General features: G+C 30.0%; 2 protein-coding genes across 2 annotated transcripts in view; both read right to left on the bottom strand.

Annotated features, from left to right (window-relative positions):
* The window catches only part of LOC101504433 (ascorbate transporter, chloroplastic-like), a 6,198-nt gene extending 2,531 nt beyond the window's left edge, over positions 1-3,667 (bottom strand). The window contains exons 1-6 of the mRNA XM_004510718.3: positions 3,476-3,667; positions 2,000-2,574; positions 1,574-1,681; positions 1,181-1,336; positions 809-1,024; positions 291-500 (exon numbers count right to left, since the gene is read on the bottom strand). Coding sequence (XP_004510775.1) covers positions 291-500; positions 809-1,024; positions 1,181-1,336; positions 1,574-1,681; positions 2,000-2,574; positions 3,476-3,530 — 1,320 coding nt within the window. The 5' untranslated portion in view covers positions 3,531-3,667. The remainder of the gene's footprint in view (positions 1-290; positions 501-808; positions 1,025-1,180; positions 1,337-1,573; positions 1,682-1,999; positions 2,575-3,475) is intronic.
* Positions 3,668-12,871: 9,204 nt separating this feature from the next.
* On the bottom strand, positions 12,872-17,702 carry LOC101504751 (probable glycerol-3-phosphate acyltransferase 8). The gene is made up of 3 exons (XM_004510719.4): positions 17,293-17,702; positions 16,876-17,188; positions 12,872-13,980 (listed from the first exon to the last, which is right to left on the bottom strand). The coding sequence occupies exons 1-3, from the start codon at positions 17,616-17,618 to the stop codon at positions 13,102-13,104; spliced, it is 1,518 nt and encodes a 505-aa protein (XP_004510776.1). The 5' UTR covers positions 17,619-17,702; the 3' UTR covers positions 12,872-13,101.
* Positions 17,703-22,399: the final 4,697 nt, after the last annotated feature.

Raw genomic sequence — 22,399 nt, 5'->3', positions numbered from 1 at the left:
TATATATATATATATATATATTAGTATGTTTTGTTTTTGCGTTCAAATGTAACCAAAACCACATCCAAAATGAAGCTCTAATTTCCTGCTTCTCACACACTGACTTTGGGATGTGAGCCAAGCTAGGAAAACGTGAATCCAAACATAGTTTTTATATTATGGATGTAAGCAATGTGGTTTCTTTTCTTTCCTACTTGAAAAGGTTTGAGATGTTATAGAACAATCGTCAAGAACATTCATATTCTAAATGCATTTATCAATACCATGCAAAAATATGAACAGGTAAGTACCTGATTGTAGTATGTAGGCATCCAGGTTAATAGAATAAATGTCCCCCAATTGTGGCAGAAGTGAGAGACTATTAAAGCCCAAACAGGTGGTTTTGATAAAATCAATTTCCAAGGAATAACTGACACAGGTTCTTTTGATACGCTGCCTCCGAGTATAAGCCTTTTCTCCTCCACCCCAAGATCTGGATCTTCTTTTGGCGTGCTGTATGCCTGGACACGGATTTCACATTTATACATTCTATGGTAAAATGGCAAACATATTGCACAAGATAACTATTTACTCATACATCCAATAAAAGAAACACTGACTTGCATAAACATAAATTTTATAAATTAGTCATATATTCAATCATATGTTATGAAACACTTCACGAGATGGCCCCTAAACGAGCACAAAACACATAAATATACTTCATATGGTTGGCAAAGTAGAAATGATTGATTTCTTATTATAGCATTTCTCCAATCAGAAACAGATACATTAGTGGATATCATCGAAAATGCTAAAGCTGACTTACCTTTCTCAACCACAGGGCGAACCAGATACTTCCAAGTGATCCAAATGAGTAAAACACAGATGGCCACCCAAATTTGTGGATTAGAAAAGGTGAGAATGCCAAGCCTGTTACAGAACCGAGGTACATTCCACTATATACTAGCGCAAGTGATCTGCTCCTCTCTGATACTGGAACCCACTTGGAAAGTATATTATTCATTGCAGGCATGGCAACCCCCTGAAAACAAAGAATCAGAAAATGTTGCCTAATTATAAGAGCAAAAATCATTTATATCTTTAGCATGAACTTTGAACATATTAACATAAGACCACTCCAACAAGAAAATATCTTTCATTTGATTGAATTATTTGTACAGCAATAGAATGGACTAACCTCGCCAATTCCCATAAAGGCACGCATAACAAGCAGATACGGCAGGCCAAGTTTTGCGGCAATAGGAGTTAAAATGGTAGCAATTGACCACCATACAACTCCAAAACCTAGTACTAGCTTCCCACCAACTTTGTCTGCCCAAATGCCACCAACAATCTAAAACCAAAAATCATTCAGTCAGTTTACAAGCAATATAATCAGAACATTTTATGTACATTAGCGAAATAGAAAGACGCTTTGAACATTAAAACTTGCTAGATTACTAGCATAAACAACTAACAATAGTACTGTACATGCTATGGCAGGTTCAATCAGCATTACTAGAAGATTGTTATGGAAGTATGAAACCGATTTGTAAATAAGCTAACTGGTTTTTATGTATATCAGTTACACCTGAGTAAGTAGATAACCCCAGAAAAAAGAGGACTGAATGAGGCCGACTGTTGCACTGTTCCAGTTGAACTCTTGAGACATTGGAAGTATTGCTATGCTCATATTTACCTATAAAATAAAATAAAAATGTAAAACATATCAGTAAGGAACATCAGTAATGTAAGGTTAGTACGATTGTGAGTATTTAGAAAAAATTAATTAAATATAAACAAAGGCCAAGTATATTCGAGAAAAAAACTATATAATAACTTATGTAGGACAAAGGTAGATTTTTGAAAATCATATTTCTATCTCGACAGAAATCAATTGACACCCTGCAGTTATAATCAGTTGAATATGATGAAATAAATGTACCTATTGAAGATAAACACAAATATCTAAGTAGAATAATTACTGAAACCATGAACAAAAGAAAACGTTACTCACACGATCCATATTACAAAGCAGAAATGCTGTAAAACATAGCAGTACAATAACCCAGCGCTTAGGAAACTGCTGCCACCAAGGAGATATTTGATGCAGATTTCCTTCAAGAAGAATGGCTTCACCAGTCCCTTCAGAAGATTGCAGTCTATCTATCTTCGGTTTGGCAATGTCATACTCCTCAGACTTGTAACTAACACGAAACTTATTTGCTTTACCAACCTCCCGTTGTGGATGCTTTCTTTTGCTCAAACCAAACTGTTCAACATTGCTACTGCTAAAGGGAGCTGAAGAAAGGTAAGAAGACTGACTTTTTTTGCAAGCCTTTAATTTGAAGTCCGAGCGGCGGCTGAATTGTCGTGATACCGGAAAAAAATGCTCCCTTTTGCTATAAAATGTTTGTATTTGCTTTGGAACTTTCTCTTCCAAAGTGGAATCAATATGAGATTGCATTGCATTCTGACATCTTGAAAGATGATCCTTTCCGATCCGGCCACCATACCGTGTTACCGATACACCAGAAACAGAAATTCCCCCTCTTTGAAGTGACCGATCCTTTTGTGATTTATACGAATTCCCTGCCAATAATACCAAACAATGACTTAAATTTTCTTACTTTACAATAGTCATCATTGATCAACATAATCCAAGCTTAAAGGATTTCATATTAGTATATTACCAAAATAACCAAATATGTCAAAAATAAAATATTACCAAAATCACCATTTATTGCTACTCAATTAAGTAAACTTCATCCAAATTGTAAAATAAAAACGGCTAAAACCTAAGCTTATCCTACCACATAATTGTACGAAAGCATCACTTACGTTAAGTACATGAAAAATATACTGTTGGTTATATAATAATTATGATAGAAATTACAGTGTAGGTTCCTAAATTCATGGTGTTTTATTTTTCAAATTAGTACTCAAGAACTAAATTGACTTACAGTTACAGAATGCATATTTTATGGACATATATGTAGTAACTTTCATTTTTCAGGAACTGATATAACCAAAAAAAAAACATTTTCAGTAAATAGTTTGACTGATTACAGTCACAAAAGATATGTATTTTAGTTTAATAACTATAATAACTAACATAACCGTCTAATCATATTTTCCTATCCTGCCACATTATAATATTACTTTTTTATAATTTGTGTACATTGTAACAAAATACAGAAAAATAATTAAACGTGTATATATAATATATACAATTACTATATTTGTGAGCAGAAATTGCAATAAAAAAACTTGTTAGATAATTAATTATTTTAACCAACAAAATAATCTATAATCCTAAGAGTTGGTTCTATACATAAATAGTAGTACTATACAAGACTAGAAAAAACTCAACAATATAAAAAGATGATGACAAACAAGAAACCAAATATTAATAATTTTGTAAATTAAGCATAATTGAGAAAATGCAAGTGAGTAGATGTAGGAATTAAAAACAAAAGAATTGAGTGTGAACCTGAGGGAACGAAAGAAGTGAAGTTGCGATTGGAAATTAAACCGCTCATAGCCATCGGAAGTGTGATGATAATGTAGAGAGAGAATTGTGTGTTGAAAGTGCGCAAGACGACGTCGTCTTAGCAAAACTGTAACTACTCTGTTTTTCTCTTCTCTTCTCTCAAGAGAAGGAAGGAAGAGGATAAGTAAAGAAAGCACAGAAAACTCCCTATTTTGTTCGGTATTTCCCAACGAAAACTATTTTCCCATTTCTTTTTTATTACACTAAATGCACTTTTTGGTCCCTAAATTAATTTTATTTTATTTTTTTGGTGTTTTCAGATTTTTCTTTACAACTAACTAAGCAGGAGAGTACTTGTTATGACGGTCGTATATATTATTTAATTAATCATTAATAACGAGGAATTACATTTAATGATGTATAATTATTATTTTAGATTAGAAATAACGTTGTCTTTTTGTAGATTTTATTTTTTTAACATTTTAAAAATTTTAAATTATATTTTTATATTCTTAACATTATTTTCAAACACATGCTAACGTGACTTTTTATTAATTGAATTAGAAAAATTTATAGCAATTTTATAAAAATAAAATTGTAGTAAAAATTTTATTCCGTTGCTTTTGATTCAAATGATCAAAATATATTTCTTTGTTATTAATAAATGTATTACGTAATAAAAATAAATCTCCTAAATTAGATAATAGAGAATAAAAGTTGAAAATCATAAAAAAGATATAAAAGTTAAAAATGAAGAAAATTAAATCATATTTTAAATAAAAATACATTAAAAATGCATTTGAGATTTTTTAAGACATTATTTTACTTTTGTTTGAATTTTATTTTATCATATTTAACAACTACTTTTCAATTTAATTTATATTCGAGTATAAAAATTTGATATTATGATTTTATAAGATAAAGTTTAATTCCATTACATGAAAGGTATAGTGCTGTGATATCGTTATTAATAATAATTCTATTTATTAAATAAAAATACTTTTTAATTTTATTTTATAGAAAATATTATAATTTAAACTTATTATCCGAACCTGTTGAATAAAAAAATGAATGAAATGCGAGTGGCGTTATTAACAAGAGACGTGAGATAGTTAGGGTTTAGAGAACGACACGTGGAACATCATCCTCGACAAAATATTTAATTCATAAATTGCCGATATGCCCTTCCCCCGTACGTGGAAGTTGCTTGAAAAATTCCTTTAGTTTTTTTTCTTTAATTGAAATTTGTGTTGTCTACGTCACTATAAAGTGCATATTGAAAGAAAAAAAAAATTATTATTGTCGTTATTATTCTTATATTACTATTCGTGAATTTTGTTTCTTGAAAAAACTTTAGGAAAATGGTGGTATTTTCATATTCATGCTTGGAATATTCTGGTTCTGGACCATGGCTGTTTTAGAGCGTCAAAAGTGCTTTGTCATTTTGTTTTTTAGATGGAGAGAGATGTTTAGTTAGAGTGACAAAAATCATCCCTTGAATATTTATTTGGAGTTTGTTTGGTATTATTTAATTATTTTTCAAAATAACTTTAAAATATATTTTAGCTTTTCATTAATTAGATTTTAGATAATTAAAAACATCAATCAATATAATATAACACTTTTCTTTTTCTTTGCAACATACCAAAATTGTTTTCTTACTAAAATTTATAGTGTACTTTGTTTATTTAGTTATTTGACAAATTTATTTATCTTTTGAAGAGCATTGGGTCCATTATAGTTTTTATCTCCATAAAATCAATGATTTTGCTTGTTTCTTTGATGAAACAATAAAATTTTGCTTTAGTATCTATAAAAACTATATATTGCTTATGAAACTCTTAAACCAAATTGTATGCTTTTAATACTCTCTACTTTAAACTCTAGAAGTCGTTATAATTAGCAATTACGAGTAGAATCTGTTTCTTTATGGTCTATTGAGTTCCTCTCCTAAAAAGTTTTTTTTTTTAAATAACCCCTTTTGCAAAAAAAAAAAATTCAATATATTCTATTTTTCAATTTATATATATATATCAATTTATCTTATTTTTGGAACTGCTATAAGAAAAGTGCCCTATTAAATAACATATGCATTTGAAAGGATGACTTTGTGTTGCATTGTATTTTTTAGGTTTTTTTCAAAAAAAATATATGATGGTTTGAAAAGGTGACTTCTTACTTCATATTATAATTTTTACATTATTTTAAAATGAAAAAACATAAAATAATAGGAATAAAATATAATAAAATAAAAATAACTAAATTAGTTTTTTCATTTCTTAAGTTATTTTTTGTTCTTATTTTGGTCTATAAGTAATATGCTTTTATTTTGATATCTTAACTAATATTTATTTTAGTTTTGTCCCTTAAGTTTGCTATAATTTGCCAGATTAATCATTTACGTTAGATTTTTGAAAAACACTAACTTTGTCCATGTAGGCATATATGACTTAGTAATATAAAAAGGACCAAGAGACCAAAAATAGAGTTTTATCCATCATTGTTGCATGTCACTTTCTTCTTCATTGTTTTCACTGCTCCTCCTCCTCCTCCCCTGTTTTCACTGCTCGCCCCTAAACAAATCACGTATAGCAGAATAAACAAGAATCACAACAGAATAAACAACAATCACAAAGAGAACACAACTAAAAATCCTAACCTAAAAGGCTAAAATAGGGAACACAAACAAAAAAACATGACAATAATATGGACACAATAGATTAACGAAGTAACCAAAACAGGACCACCAAAAATGAAAAACAGAACATAAAACACTACTCCAAAATAGAGAACAAAAACACTAAAAACTCTAACATAAATATGTTAAAAATCCCACCAAACCCAATAGATAGCAAAAAGATTTAATTTTCATACATTTGTCTCCGTGTTCGTCTTCTCTCTTTGTGTTCTCCCTTCGTTTGATCGTCTTCTCTCTTTTTCTCACTTTAATTCACATTATGAACCCTAAAATGAAAATGAAGACTATGACATCTCACGTTCCTAATCACTAACCCTAATAGTTAGATAATAGCTTACATGGACAATGTTAACATTTCTTAAAAAAATAACAGAAATGACTAACCTACAAAACGATAGAAAACTTAAGCGACCAAAATAAAATCATAAAAAAAAGTTAAGTGACCTAAAGGCTAATTTAGCCAATAAAAAATTAATAATAATATAATTCAATAAAGTTGCTAAAGAAACAAAAATGAGATTGACTAAGTTGTAAGTAACATTCATATAATGTTTTTTAGTATAATAATTAGTTATCCAAAAATAAAACACATTTTCTTGGCTTTTTTTTCTCTATCGTCTATTTCAGTTCTAATGTGTAATACTATTTGGATATCCTTTTTTAAACCTCTGCATTTCAGAATTGTAGTATATTGTTTCATCTTCATATTGGGGTCAATATCCTACATTTGACATAGGTGGGAACTCTAGTATATAAATTTTGAATACGTTAACAACCTTGTACACGTCAGGTAAGGGTGTTCACTAGTCGGTCTGGTTCGATTTTGATTGAATATGATGCCCAACTCGGTAAAAAATACACGATTCAATTCGGTTCGAAGTTACACGTTTTTTGGAATAAATTCCAAACTAATGTTTACCGTGTTGGTTTAGGTTGAGTTGACCGGGTACAACACAACAATTATATCCAAAACATTATATAAAAATTTCAAAATGACGTCAAGTTTTTGGTTTCTTACTATCACAATCGCAAATTTGGAGATCGAAGCTACAAATGATCTTGGCAATTACTTTTAAGTTCTTCTTCTTAATAAGAGGATTTCAAAAGGTAACTAGTCATTTATCCTAGAGCTTATGAGAAAGAAACTTACTGTTTGGAAAACTAATAACTTGTTTTTTGCAGGTAGGACTACTGTTGCACACTTATCCATTTCTTGCATCATGGGATATACGATGCAGACCTCCTTGATCCACATTTCCATATGTAACCCAGCTGAGAAGATATGCCGAAATTTTATTTGGGGAAGCACTAAGGAAGAATGCAAATGTCATATGATATCATTGGACAAGGTGCATTCTCCAAAGAAGGAAGGCAAACATGAATTCAAAAACATGAGAGTTCTTAATAAAGCTCATATGTTGAAGTTAGGCTAACAATTTGTAGCATGTCCAAATAAACTTCAGGTTAGAGTAATGCGAGACAAATATGGTTGTGATGTTCAAACCATGCCTAAGATAATTCATTGTAGCAACATATCTCACATTTTGTGAGCTATCTCTCAAACCTGGATGGAGGTGGAATGCAACATAGCTTGGATTGTGCATAACAATCAAGATACTAAGTTTTTGAATGATAACTAGATTGTTGATTGTGGTCTCATCCAAGATCAGTGACAAGGTGAGACCCCTATCTGACAAGCAGATAAGTCAATATCGCTATATGCAAATAATAGTAGTTGGAGAATGGATGTTCTCGAGCGCCTCCTTTTGAATGATATTTGTACTAAAATTGAAGCTACTAGACCCTCCCCCCTTCAGAATGCAGAAACAAACTTCCCGAATTGGATTCTTGCTCCTTACGGCCAATTCTCTCTTAAGTCGGCATATGACATCTTAGCTAACCAAGTGGAGGATAATGCGAACGGACATAATTTTATGTTCATTAAAGCTTGAGAGTGGCATGGTCCTAATTGAAGTAACAATGTCGATTTACAAGAAATGGGGGTTAAATTGTAAATGCACCTTTTAAAAATTTATGTTAAAAACTTAAGAAAATAACTCAAGATTGATCCTAATTGTGAAAACAGAAAACGGAGAACGTTCTTGGTTTTAACCAGAAAACTGAGAACGATCTTGGTTAGTTAAAATTAGCAATTATGTTTAAGTTTTTAACCTGTTAATCAATCAAAATGAAAGTAAATAGATAAAGGAAGAGATACCACGCAGCAATATATCCTGGTTCACCCAAATTGGGTTACGTCCAGTCCTCACAACTGTGAGATTTTCCACTAAGTGTTTAAAACAAAGAGCTTTCTTGATTTTATAGCACTCAGCACAGGTCGACCCTGATTTGTTTCAAGCTTATTCCTCTCCACCCAGAAAGCGAATATGATACCTATCTATCTTGATAGGATTCGTTACAATCTGGTCAAACTATAATTAAACTCTTATAGTTTGAGTTTTACAATAATGATAAGATTGTTTTGATAGAATCTGAGATGTCTTAACTCTTGTTTGAGATTCGATTCTTTACAAAGAAATTAGTAGTAGTAACACAATATAATGTAAGGATTTAGAACTGCTTCTTCTTTGTGAAAATTAGAATTTCAAGTATGTGAATGATTTATGGAAATTGACAGCACTTGAATTTCTTGTTTAATCCTGGATATTGGCCTTCCTTTTATAGGCGTTTTAGGAGCATTAAATAAGGTTCAAAAGAGTTGTTTGTAGTGCTCTGTCAGTTTTGACCAAAACCAATATATGAGATTAAAAATAATTCAGCCTTTGAATGATTTTGAATCTGTTTGACTGAGTCTGTTACAGCCTTGCTCAATTCGTTTGTCTTCTAGTTTAAAGACCTTTGAAGCTTCTTACTTAATTATTGATATTACATCCTTGATCTGGAACTTTGAATCTGTCCAAAATAGTTTGGAGAATGATTATAACTCAATGCAGAAGTAGAAAGAACACTGTTGGATTTATGCAGAACACTGAGATTGATTATCAATCTGGTTCTGGAAATTTGATCTTTCTGGAGATTGATGATCAATCTGAAGTTCATGTTTTGATATTTTTGGATGTCTTTGTAATGTCTTTGCATATATCAAGGTTGATCGAACTTTCTTAACAGTTTGGCTGAAGAGGTTCCAAACTGTTTCAACTGGCCTGTTTCGAGTTCTTTTATTTTAATGATTCGAGAACCTTCTTCTACTGAGATGACGCCTATTTGTTCCTTGCCATGTACTGGTGATATTAGCATAAGATTCAGAGAAAAAAGCTTTGTTGAATTAGTGGAGATTGATTGGTCAAGATGATGTGACGATCAATCTTGAACGTGGAGATCATTCTCCGTTTTGTCCAGAATGATCTTGTTTCAGTTTTGAGTTGTTTTTTTTTTTGCTTTGCTTGATTCCTATCTTTAAATAAATTCACTCAAAAGCACAAGTTAGTTTTGAAGTAACAATGTCAATTTACAATAAAGGAGGGGATTGAATTGTAAATGCACCTTTTAAAAATTCATGTTAAAACTGAAGAAAAATACTCAATATTGATCTTGGTTATGAAAACAGAAAACGAAGAACGTTCTTGGTTTTTGATGTAAAACAGAGAACGTTCCTTGATTAGCTTAAAACAGAAAATCAGTTTATGTTTTATCTTGGTTAGTCAATTCAGTATGATAAATAAAGAGATATGATAGAGAATACCACTCAAGGATTTTATCTTGGTTCACCCAACGTGGGTTACGTCCAGTCCTCACACTGTGAGATTTTCCACTATGTGTTTAAAAACAAAGTACCTTCTTGATCTTACAACACCTAGTCTAGATCAACCTTGATCTAATTCAATTCCACCCAGAAAGCAATAACAACACCTATCTAATCTTGATAGAATGTAATCTTTAAACAAACTATAAAGAAACTCTTATAGTTTGAGTTTTTACAATTTGATTGTTTTGACATAATCTGAAATTTCTCAACTCTTGTTTGAGAATTGATTCTTTACAAAGGATCTAATGATAATTGCGCAAACTAATAGATGAGTATGAACCAGCAGCTGTTTCGCAAAAATCAGAATGTATGATTGCCTTTGTTTTGCAGAATTTTAAGTATGCATGTGATTGATTTATGGATTTCTAAGCACTTGAATTTATTGACTTGATTCTGGATATTGGCCTTCTATTTATAGGCTGTAGAGGCACTGAATGAAGGTACAGAAGAGCTGTTGGAGAGGCTCTGCTTTTTGACTGAAACATTATTTCAGAATAAAAATAATCCTTCTTTGAAATAGCTTTTTGACTTTATTGGTTTAGCATTTAAAGCAGTTCTGTCCTTTTTAGAAAGTACTCTTGACGTTTCTTCATTGATCTTGGATGGACATTCTCTGTCTTGAGTGTAGCTAGAGAAGGTTGGAGATGAATTACAGGCTATTTCAGAGGAGATGCAACGTTGCTGTTATTGTGCAGAAAACAGAGAATGATTAATGTTCTTGGTTTGTCAGTTTGAACTTTCTTGAGCTTCAATAATCATTCTGGAGTTCCCGTTTTAATCATTCTGGATTTCCTTTGCAATTGTCTTGTCATATGTCAAGATTGATCGAACTTTCTTGACATTGATTTTTGGAGTTTGCAAATTGTCATGACTTTTGTCTGTCTTTGAGTCCTTTGATCTTTGAGATCAAATAGCCTTTTTGAGTTTGGATGAATCCTACTTGTTCCTTGCCATGTACTAATTATATATGAATAAATTTCCAGGGCAGACTCTTTGTTAAAGAGATAGAAAAAGTTTGACCAATATACTGTGATGGACAATTTTTGAAGCTGGAGATCATTCTCTGTTTTGATGCAGAATGATCTTGTTGTTGTCTTTTCTATTTTGCTTGATTTTTGTTCTTAATTAAATCCACTCAAAAACACATGTTAAATTAACATAACATTTTAGAATCATAATTAACTTTCTTAATTAACCTTTGTTTATCTTCATCAATATGGAAAAATCTTGACTAATATGGAGCGGAAGATATGCAACATGGTGTTGAATGATACATGTCCTTGTTGCAATTCTTGTTCTTAATCTATAATGCATATACTCTGCGATTGTGACCTGATGTTTCAATTTTGGAATAACATCATAAATTCGACTCAGTAGAGTCGTTTCTTCAGCTTAGGGATGCATGTTTGGTTGAAGTGGAATTTATTTATTGATAATATTGGTTGTGTTCTTTGGTTGTTGCTTACCTACTTTGAAGTTGTCGTTTGGAGGCTTTAGAATGAAAAGAATGAACTAGTGCTTTAAAACTCTTCTAACTTGTACACGGATTTCTAGTTTAAAACCCAACATCATGTTCATTTGTCTGTTAAAGAGACTAGTGAACCCCCTCAGTTTTTGAGAACACAAGAACACTAGTACTAAAAGTACTTGGAAAACATCCTCATTTGGATATTAAAAGGTGAATGTTGATGGTGTAGTTCAACCTATTATCCGAAATTCATCCATTGGTGGGATCATTCTCGATGAGAATGACAATTATTGTACTAGTTACTATGGCAACCTATGCATTGAAAATATTCTTTTTGCTGAAGTTTACTATTCTTCATGGTGTTTGGGTTGCTCGAAATATGGGTTTAAAAAATGTCATATTTTAAAGCGACTCTAAACCTTTAATTAACATCGTCAGATGTGTGTTGTCTACCCCCACTGAGACTTCAATCTTTCTTGAAAGAGGTTCACCCTCTCCTCCATCTTTCTTATTGAATTACTTCTCTTCATCACATCTTACGTTAAGCTAGTTGCGCCTCTAAATTTATGTTTTTTTTATCGAGTTTTCTATTTATTTAGTTTTTACTATTTTAAATGCAGATGTCTTTGAATAGATCTTTTTATTTTTTAAGAAACTTTCTATTTATATATTGATGTTGCCTTTTCCCCTTTTTATCGGTTAATTCATGTTCAAAACTAAGTTACATAAATAGAAATGGTCATGTGTGCATAACTTTCATTCTTAGTGAAGATCTTTGTTGACCAAGCTGCAAGTAGATACGATTCAAAAATTATTTGGGACATAATAGCAACTCTAATTTGTGCTATTTAAAGGGTTCGATTCTGAAGAAGGAAGAACAAGAAACATTCAATCATATACTATTACAAAGTCATATTTCTTTTCATTTATTGAAGTTGTTTTCACTAGTCCAAAAAGATCTATATGCAAGAGTTCAAGAAATTTGGAGGTAGAGACATCTGAGATGGAGTACACTCTAACTGTCACATAATAACTCAAATTTGTCTTACTTGATGTCTAACTCATGTAAAAAATTTTTAATCATGTAGAAATTTTTTAATCCACGAGAATTATTTGTAAAGTTAAGTTGCACCAAAGGAATAATGCAAACATTGGCTCAACGATATAAAATGGATAAGTAACCACCAAAATTATTAGTAAGTTACATATAGAAAGTTTACAACATTTTTAATTCTTCAATCATACCATTACACAATCCTGTCTCAAAGGCTTCATAAAAAATACCCGTTGCTATTTTTAAACTAAATAATTCAACATTTTTCTGATCCATGAAGACTCAAAAGCTATACCAAACAAAGAGAGGATCGAATCTCCTCTTTTTTACTGGAAACCGCACCTTCTACACTTAAGATGAATGATGTAATAAAGAAAATAAGCTAGAAACAGGGGATAAGATGAATGATGTAATAGAGAAAATAAGCTAGGCATAAAAACCAAACAAAAACGGGTCTGGATTTATTACATGCAAAAAATAATGCAATAATTCTGTTGGATGAAAATCGCAGTACTCGCATTCCAACTATCGAAACCCAAACTCTATTCGAATGGTTTAATCTTAAATCTGACTTACTAATTAACTATATAACCAAATTTTAGGGATAGTCAAAGAAGGTGATTTGTGGTATTTTTTTCCTTCACTTTTTGGTACCATACATGGACTCCACCTTTCCATCGTTTCCTCCAAGCAACAAATATTTATCTTTCCTTGTCAACCCAGTAGACTCAAAACCAAGCACATCCCCCAAAATCTTCTGCACATGATTAGCCACTTCAATCGAAGATTTCCCTCCAGTTTTAACCGACATCTCTTCCGGTAATCGGTCAAGGAAAGTAACCTCATAAATAGGCCTAGGATTCATGAAGAAGAAGTAAGGGTCCCAGAATTTAACTCCACGAACAGTGGTCCCAAAGAACATGTTCTGTTTGCAATCAACTGCTACAGGAACGATTCTATCACTCAGTTCAGCAAACAGAGCACTGAACCGTAGCAAAAAGGGTTCGCGACACGTGGTGCCTTCTGGGCACACAACAAGATCACCCTTTTGGAGAATCTCGGTGATACGGGCGGCGTCGGCGGCGCGGTCGCGGGTGAGTGCGACGGCGGGGATTGGAGAGAGGAAACGGGAGAGTTTACTGACGCTGTAGGTGACGCAGGAGACTTTGCGGCCGAGGGCGATGGCGATGATGATGGGGTCGAGGGCGGTGCGGTGGTTGCAGACGTAGAGGTTGCCGGGGTGACCTGGAGATGGTGGTGGAGGACGGTTGCCACGGATTATGAGCTTGATGCCGAGGATTTCGTAGGTGTAGCGAACTATGCGTTCAGGGAGAGGGAGGTTGAAGTAGACTCTGAAGATGGAGAAGATGAAGCCGAAGGGGATCCAGGCGAAGGTGATGGCGGCGTTGAGTGGGTCTGGTCGCTGAACGAAGCGGCCGTCATGGAAGATGATTCGGCTCTTGAGACGATCTTGTGGGACTGGTTTTGCTGTTTTGCTGGGAGGTACCATGTACCCTTCCTGTTAATCATCAACATAAATTTTATAATTAGATCATGTCATGTGAAAGTAGTATCTGCTGTTATTTAGCACTTACCGATCTTCATTAGAGAATCTATTAAACAGACAAATCAAATTTTCTTCATACATAATAGCTAGAGTTTGAACAGCGGGGTCTATGATTGTATTTTTGAAAAAAGATAAGCACGAGTACATTTGAAAAGAAAATATATGTATCTTCTCTAACCAATTTCTTGGATTTGCATAAGATTTTTAATGAACATTTCTCAATACATTTCTTTCTAATGGAAGTAATAGAGATTAAAATGAATGAGCATTGATGCAAAAGACAATACTAAATATAAATGTAATGTCCTGTGTTGGCTGTAGTTTTCTAATGTGTCAACAAAACCATCTGTCCTTTCTCGTGAGATAAATAAATTAGGTTAGCACCATGTTAAATTAAAGATAAATTGCATGAAACAAACAAAAATGTAATGTGATACTGTGAAGTCATCTAAAAAGATTGCTTTAGCCAAACCAAGATTGGATGATAAAGGGTTGTCATTCATTCATTTCAAATTTCTATATATGGTGGAAAGGATCCGTTTCAATTTATTTTAACTTTCCACCGGAAGTGAAATGCTTACTTTTACTTTAGTACAGCTCGGGAATTATATCCTTCTTGGGTCAGTTTCATGTATGCTGCTGAGGTAGAGCAGTTTCTAGTGGGCGGTGATTTCAGAAACCATATGACTGCATTAATTGAGAAGAAAATTGTGGGTGACAAATTTCCTACTTAAGAAGTAGGAGTACTATATATGGACCATGACTACATTAATTAAATTAAACCGTGCTAGATTCAACAGTAGTATGAACCATGAATGGACCACGGAAAGCAACATGCTGGTAGTTGGTTGGGTGGTTAATACGGTAGGTCCCATTCGGCTATGGTTTACTACATTACAATTTCCAGGTTGGGGAAAAACAAAAATTAAACCTTTTACTCAACCGTATAAGTAAATGCAGCTGCTTTCAGTTCAATCCATCGCGATTCTTGCCCTACGGACACGCCATTGAACCTATCCCATACACTCACAACAAGGTTATGCGCCACCGGCTCCATAGTTTAACATAGTTAAAATATTGATGATCCGGAAGGACTCCAATTTGTCTAAGTTACACACAATCTTCTTTTTAACTTCCTATGTAATACTCACCGTGTTCCATTATTATTTCATACAAATTAACAAAAATTATAAATAAATAAAAAATAATAATTTTATTAAATTAATTCTATCTAATCTCCAATATAAATAAAATACTTTTTTATTTTAACTATAAACAAACATAGTTTACTTTTATTGATATGTTGAGTAAAAAAACCTCACATCTAACAAAAAAAAATAGATGTTGAACATTATAGAAGTGAGAATATTTATAAACTCAAATTTTTTTGTTAAGATGTGGTCTTCAATCTATTTGTATGGTTGTTCTTGTTCCAATGTATTTTTTCCGAATACCTTAATGACTCACTTACTTTAAATTTTTTGGATAAGATCCATCTATATAATTACTTTTAATTTAATGTAATTATATCCAAACCATTTATGACCCAACAACTTTGACTCTATTCAACAACACTGTCTATCATAATTTTGTAAACTAATTTATGGTTTCTAATTTAAGTAATGTTATCTTTTTCCATTTTATTTCGTTTTAACTCAAATATTTATATTTAAACATTAATATAATCGTTGACTTTTTTAAGGGAATATAACCTTTGACTTAAAGATGCTTAACTGAAAAAGCATATGGATAAGAAGTCATAAACTAATACTCAACAATTATACAGTATGCAAGACAAAATTGTCTAAAAATAATTATGTTTTTTGTTTTTAATACAAGTTTAATTTATTTTTATCAATTTTACTATTTTATTAATATTATATATATATATATATATCACTCTTAATTTATTATTTTTCCATTTTGCATTTATGATAATTTGAATCAATCAATAATTGATAAGGATAACTTAAGTAAAATTATTTTTCTCTATTTCGTTTATCATATTTTTTTAATGTGTTATATCATGAAATGCGACAATTATTTTGAAATTAAAACAATACTAATAAAGTAATTCATCTGTTTCACAATAATTGACTCACCCTATTTCACAATAATTGAACCATTTAAAAAAAAATTATCCATCAAAATGAATAACTCTTTGAATTTTCAATTCACTTTTTTAATTTCACCTTTTAATTAATAATAACTGCATTATTTTTAATGTAAAATATTCTACTATATATGTATGACATTGATAATAAATTAATATTTAATAAAAACAATTTAATAATACTAATATTATCTCTATATATTTTATATATTTTTTAATATATAAAATGATCGACTAAATCAATAATATAGAACGAGTAATATACAAATCTTCCCAACTAAAATTTAAATTGTGATTTGCCTTTTATAGAGAAGTGTTATTTTCACTTAATTAATACAACCTCGTTGGTATTCTTTTCACACAATTAATTGGTACAAAAAGAATAAAAACATTGAGTTTAATGGAGTTACAGTAACAGTATAAAATTCGTCTAATAATCATTCATTTTATCTTATTGCACATAAACATTCTATAATTATTCATCTTATTGCTACATAAACACACTAGAAAACTATTTTTTTTTAAATAATAACCATAAAAAACTTGTTCTAATTGTAAACTATTTTCTCATTCTAAAAAATGTTTAAGTCTGCAAAGAGATATATATTGTATGTATACAATAATTGATCGATGCACCTGTCAAAAAAAAATTGTTCCATGCAATGCACACCAAAATCCAATAAACAAAACTTGATTTATAATTAGTACGTGATTAGTAGTAGTAGAAGCCAAACCTTGCAAATAGACATGAAATCGTGATCAGTTTTCCGATCTCCAAGCCCAATATCAGGCAATTCATCACCAAACTCTTTCATAATCGACAAACGCTTCAAGTCTCCAACAAGCACACCAGGTTTCTTCACAAATCCAGTAGCCTTCTTTGTCTTAGGATTCACCTCAATTTCCGTTCCCAAAACCTTATCCCCGCCGAGATAGTCCTTCACAAACGCATCCACCATCACCGTCGGATTCGCCGTAACCACTACCTTCCTCTTGCACCGATCAAACACTTCAAAGCTCTCTCTCCTCACATCCGCAGCATAAAACCTGCACAAACAAATCAAAGTAAAGTAAATCTAACCAGACCGAACCCGACGGAATCAGAAAAGAAGTTATTTCGAAAAAACAGTATAGTAACTACCGTACGATACCTTGGGAGAACAGCGCGTGAAGCGAGTTCGATGTCGCGAATTTTGAGTCCGGCGAAGGAGATGAAGATGAGGATCTGAATACCGAGCGATTCAGATACGAAAAGATAAGCGAAGATAATGATAGGAACGGAAAGAAGAAGGATGAAGCCACGGAGGAGGCTTCCAGCTTCAACGGCGATAAGCATGAAGTAAGGAAAAGAGCTTCGAGAAATGAGAAGAGTTCCATCGAGATCAGCGGCGACGGACTCACGCGGTGAAGAAGATGACGTATTTTCTTTGAATTCCGTTATCGGTGGGAAGTTACGATTCAGTTTCGCCGTCGGCATTTTCTGTTACGGCGGTGACAGCTGGACTCTGTTTTTTAACTTTCTTTCTTTGTACCATTCAATTGAGAGCGCGAGAGGGGAAGGTGGGGGAACGATCGTTTTAAATGTTGTTTCAGAAAGGGTGAATTACGGTTTTAACCTTGGATATTCTCGCGATTTTTGATTGTCATTACCCTTTATCATGCAATTGTTGTTTTCTTGTCCTTAGAATTTGTTGGCATTATCTCATGATGTAGTTGCACCAACTAGATTTATGACTTGATTAATAATAACTATTGCTGAAAAAACTAGTTGCTCAATGAGAAAGTACGGTATATAATGATAGTTTAAATTAATTTTTCATTAAAAATTAATTAGAATTAAGTTTTTCACATTTATTTATAAAATATGTTTATGTGATAGTAAAATTAATGATTATTGAATGATAATGTATAATAATTTTATATTGTCATTATACTTCGATCAAAGTCTTAATCAATTTCGTACGACATCATTTAAGTTTTTTTTTTTAATTATTGAACTTTTAAAAAAATTTAATATTATTTTGAATTTAAAGATAGTGATAGTGTAAAATAATTTTATGTTATCGTTCAATCAAAATTATTTAATTTGTTATATTATATTATATAATTTTAAATCAAAGGTAATTATTTAATATTTTGTTGACTAGTGAATTATTATTGGTTGTTAGTAAAAATAATTTTACACATCGTCTTTAAATCCTATTATTATTGTGTTAAAAAAAATTTATATGCTCAAATGTGCAGGGTGTGATTAAAAGAAATATGCATTGATTAATTTATTAAGACTTGGGTTATAGTCTACTTCACATAATTCTAATATATTCGAAAACAAATTTTCTGAGTTATATAATGCAAATGCTTATAGAAATTATTAATATATATCCAGTTGTGTTTGGAAATTGTGCATTAGCAAACTACACATTTGAGTGTATTTAACCATTATAGTTACACCTTGTTAACATAATCATATTATAATTGGATTTAACCATTTGAGTGTACTATTTAATTAATATTATTTGTATCATTTTCAATGTAATATAATCCTCTACATATTTATTATATTGATAATGCATTAATATCTAATAAGAATAATTTAGTAAAAGTAATATTATCTCTCTTTCAACTATACATTTTTTTTAATATATATAAAATAATTAAATGATTCAATTATTTTAATACCGATAGAATATATAATTGGATTGGATTGTAGGTTTCAGTTTAATAATGCAATATTCAGTTTAATAATGCAATAAACAATGATTGCATATATACTCAGTTTTGTAGGTTAGTAACAGTTTTGACATCAATATGTTCATACGTAGCTGTATGCTTTTATAGAATACAATGTAGATCATTAAAGGCAACGGATGCATATAGTATTACGAAAAGAAATTGAAATCATCTCATTGAAGTCATGTCATTCATTGATTGTTAGAGGTTGTTTGATGTTGTGCCATTTGTAATGTCTTGTAGGATTAGTGTGGTGTATTATAACATTACTTATCTTTAGATTTAGCGTTAAAGTACCTAGAAGACATTATAGGATTATAATAGTAAATGATTAATTTTTGTTTGACTAAAAAATGATAGTTATTTATTCAAATTGATAGAAATTATATTGATCGAGAAAAACATAATCAAAGTCGTTAAAACAGAAAAGAATGAATTTGAACAATATCTCCATAATGAATGCGTACAAAAATGAAAAAGTTAAAATATTTAGAATATTTTAGAGTTATAAAGTTAAAGATGCTAAAATAATTGATTGAATATGCACTAGCGTTGGACAAAAGTTTGAATTATCAATCTAAAACTAAAACAAACACCACAACAAGACGAGAAAACAAACAAACGATGCACTAAGAGTCTAAGACGAAGAATAAAACGTTGCACTCAAAATGAAATCACAGAAGAAACATAAAAAAACCAAATATGTGTGAAAATCACTTATTTAGATTAAAAAAGAAATAGAACAACTCATTTTAGAGGGAAGATTGAGCCAAAAAAATGACTTTAAACCACCATTCTTCAATAGAGGAGAAGACATAGGACAAAGATTGACAACTAAGTTTTTATGATACATTAAATTATTATTATATATATTCTACTTTATCATTTTATAGTTTCTAATATTAGAAAAGTTAACATTGTGATTTTTTTCGAGTGATAAAATAATAATTCTAAAAATAAATTAATTAAAATAAATATATCACTTAGATAATTTTTTAACATAAGTGTTAGAACTTTTAAGTGATATTTTTATCATTTATGAGTTCTTATCTGGTCCGAAAGATTATTTTTCAATTACACATAAGAAATATCTAATTTATTTAAAATAATCATTTTAATTTTTATATATGTATGTATAGATTACAATATGCATCTCTGCTAAAAACTTTAGGTGTATGAATTGATCAACACAATTTTTTTTTACTTTTGTCTTAGATGTCTGAGCACGAAAATTTATAGTTTCATAAACTCTTTTGATTAATTAACAAGAAACATACCTTGAGTGATCAAACCTTTAATATACCTTGAGTGATCAAACCTTTAATACAAGAGCTCAACTATATAGATTTTGATTTGTCACCCATCATATGTCAATATTAAATGTAAGTCTTCTTAGTCTTAATATTTTTCATTTTTCTTTTTATATATCTAATTAGATGGATCATTAATAAAACATATATCTGAAAATAATAAAGATTATTTAATAATTTGAAATAAAGTTTATATGAAAATAATTTCATATTATCGGGGACAAAATTATTTTTTAACTTTACTAGATACACATAAAACTCTTTACTCTCTGATTTTAAAGTTTAACCTTAAAAAAAATTGTGATATTAAATAAAAGCAAAAGTCAATTGATTCTATTATATTTAATATTATTCTTATAATATCCACTCATTAACTTATAATTTTTTTAGGATTAAATAAATTTTTAGTTCTTAAAAATTTTAATTTTTTCTTTTTACTCTCTATAAAAAATTTCTTAATTTTTTAGTTTCCAAAAGATTATCGGTTTCACTTTTAGCCACTGATTATAACTTAAATCATACGCATCATTATAACTTTTGAATGATTTTTATACAATATTATTTAGGACATTGTGAACAACTCCTTTACAAAAACTTAGAATATTTTAATTAACGATGAATTAAATATGAATTTTTAAGTGATAGATGTTTAAAAATTTATATTTTGTTAAAAAATTCTAAACTTTTGTGTGAAATATTTTTATAATATTTTAAAAATACATGTCAAAAAGCAGGAAAAAAAACTTAGGTGCATTTCCTTGAATGTTTTTGATATGATTCTTAACTTCAAATACATTTTTTGTGATTAAAAAACTTTGAGAACATTATGAATTTGAAGAAACCATACAAAAATCACCTAAGGAAATGCACCTAAGTTTTGTCATGCAAAAAATCATTCAAAAATTAGAAGACTGAACATGAGTTGACTTATAAACAATAAATAAAAATAAAAACATTAAAATTTTAAAGACCTTATTTAACATTTTTTTTTCTAAAACTCTTTTATTCTGATGAAACAACTTCTCTTTAGAGATAATTTGGAGAATATAATATTTTTTGTTGTATTATTTAAATGAGATCAATTTATTTTCTTAAAGGGTGCAAAGAAATCTCACATTATTTGAGATGTGTGTAATTATTAAGGAAATGATTATTTGAGTTGATTTTAATGGTAAAGTATATCATTTACAAAAACATTTTTATTAATTGTTAATGGAATGTAATACAATAAATAAAAATATATTGTCTTATTTATAAGAGAGAAAAAAATCAAAATCAATGTACTCATTATAAGAGAGAGAAAAAAAAAGATAAAAATCAACGTATTTATTAATTATTTTAACTTTTTGACTATTTTTATAAATATATATTTATTGAAAACTGTGAGACATTATATGCCCACTAATAAATAATAAAAAGACACAGTTAAATAAGAGTATAAAAATAATTTAAATAATAAATGCACCTTAAAAATTGTAATTTTCTTAAATATAAGTATAAAATTATGTGTGGCCGTCCATGGGCCTATACAGACAGACCAACTAACTGCATAGAGTCCAATTTTTTTTATTATGAGAACACATAGTTGTTCTCGTGATCTCTTGATTTAATTTCAGGTAACACTTCAGTCATTTATCTTTTTTTCTTTCAATTTAGTCTTTTATTTGATGTTAAGTAACAATTTGATCATTTATATTTTAAAATGTCAACAATGTTGTCATTACAAAAATAAATTAAAATTTTCAAACAAAACCCATAAAATTAATTATTATCTTCAATATAATGCAAATTTTATCAAATTCATAACTCAAATATTCAAATAAACTCATATTTTTATTATTTATTTGATGAATTTGATGTTGTTAGAGATGAAAATACGAGTTTTTTTTGAATATTTGAGCTATGCATTTGATGAATATATGAATTTTCTTGAAATTGGTATTGAAATTTATGGGTTTTGTTTGAAGATTTTGATGAATTTTTTAAGTTTTTGTAGAGAAATGATAACATTGTTGATATTTTAAGATATAAAAGATCAAATTGTTACTTAAAATTAAATAAAAGACTAAATCGATAAAAAAATATTTGAAGTGTTACTCGAACTTAAGTTAAGAGATCGCATGAACTATTATCATTACGAGAACTATAAGAGTTCCACAAATTACTACTAAAAGATAAAAGTTCACATATATTATAGATCCAAAAAACAAAAATGGAA

This window comes from Cicer arietinum, chromosome 7 (assembly GCF_000331145.2).
Source record: "Cicer arietinum cultivar CDC Frontier isolate Library 1 chromosome 7, Cicar.CDCFrontier_v2.0, whole genome shotgun sequence".
Classification (NCBI taxonomy): Eukaryota; Viridiplantae; Streptophyta; class Magnoliopsida; order Fabales; family Fabaceae; genus Cicer; species Cicer arietinum.
The sequence above is the reverse complement of the archived record's forward strand: the minus strand, read 5'-3'. Positions and strand labels throughout refer to the sequence as shown.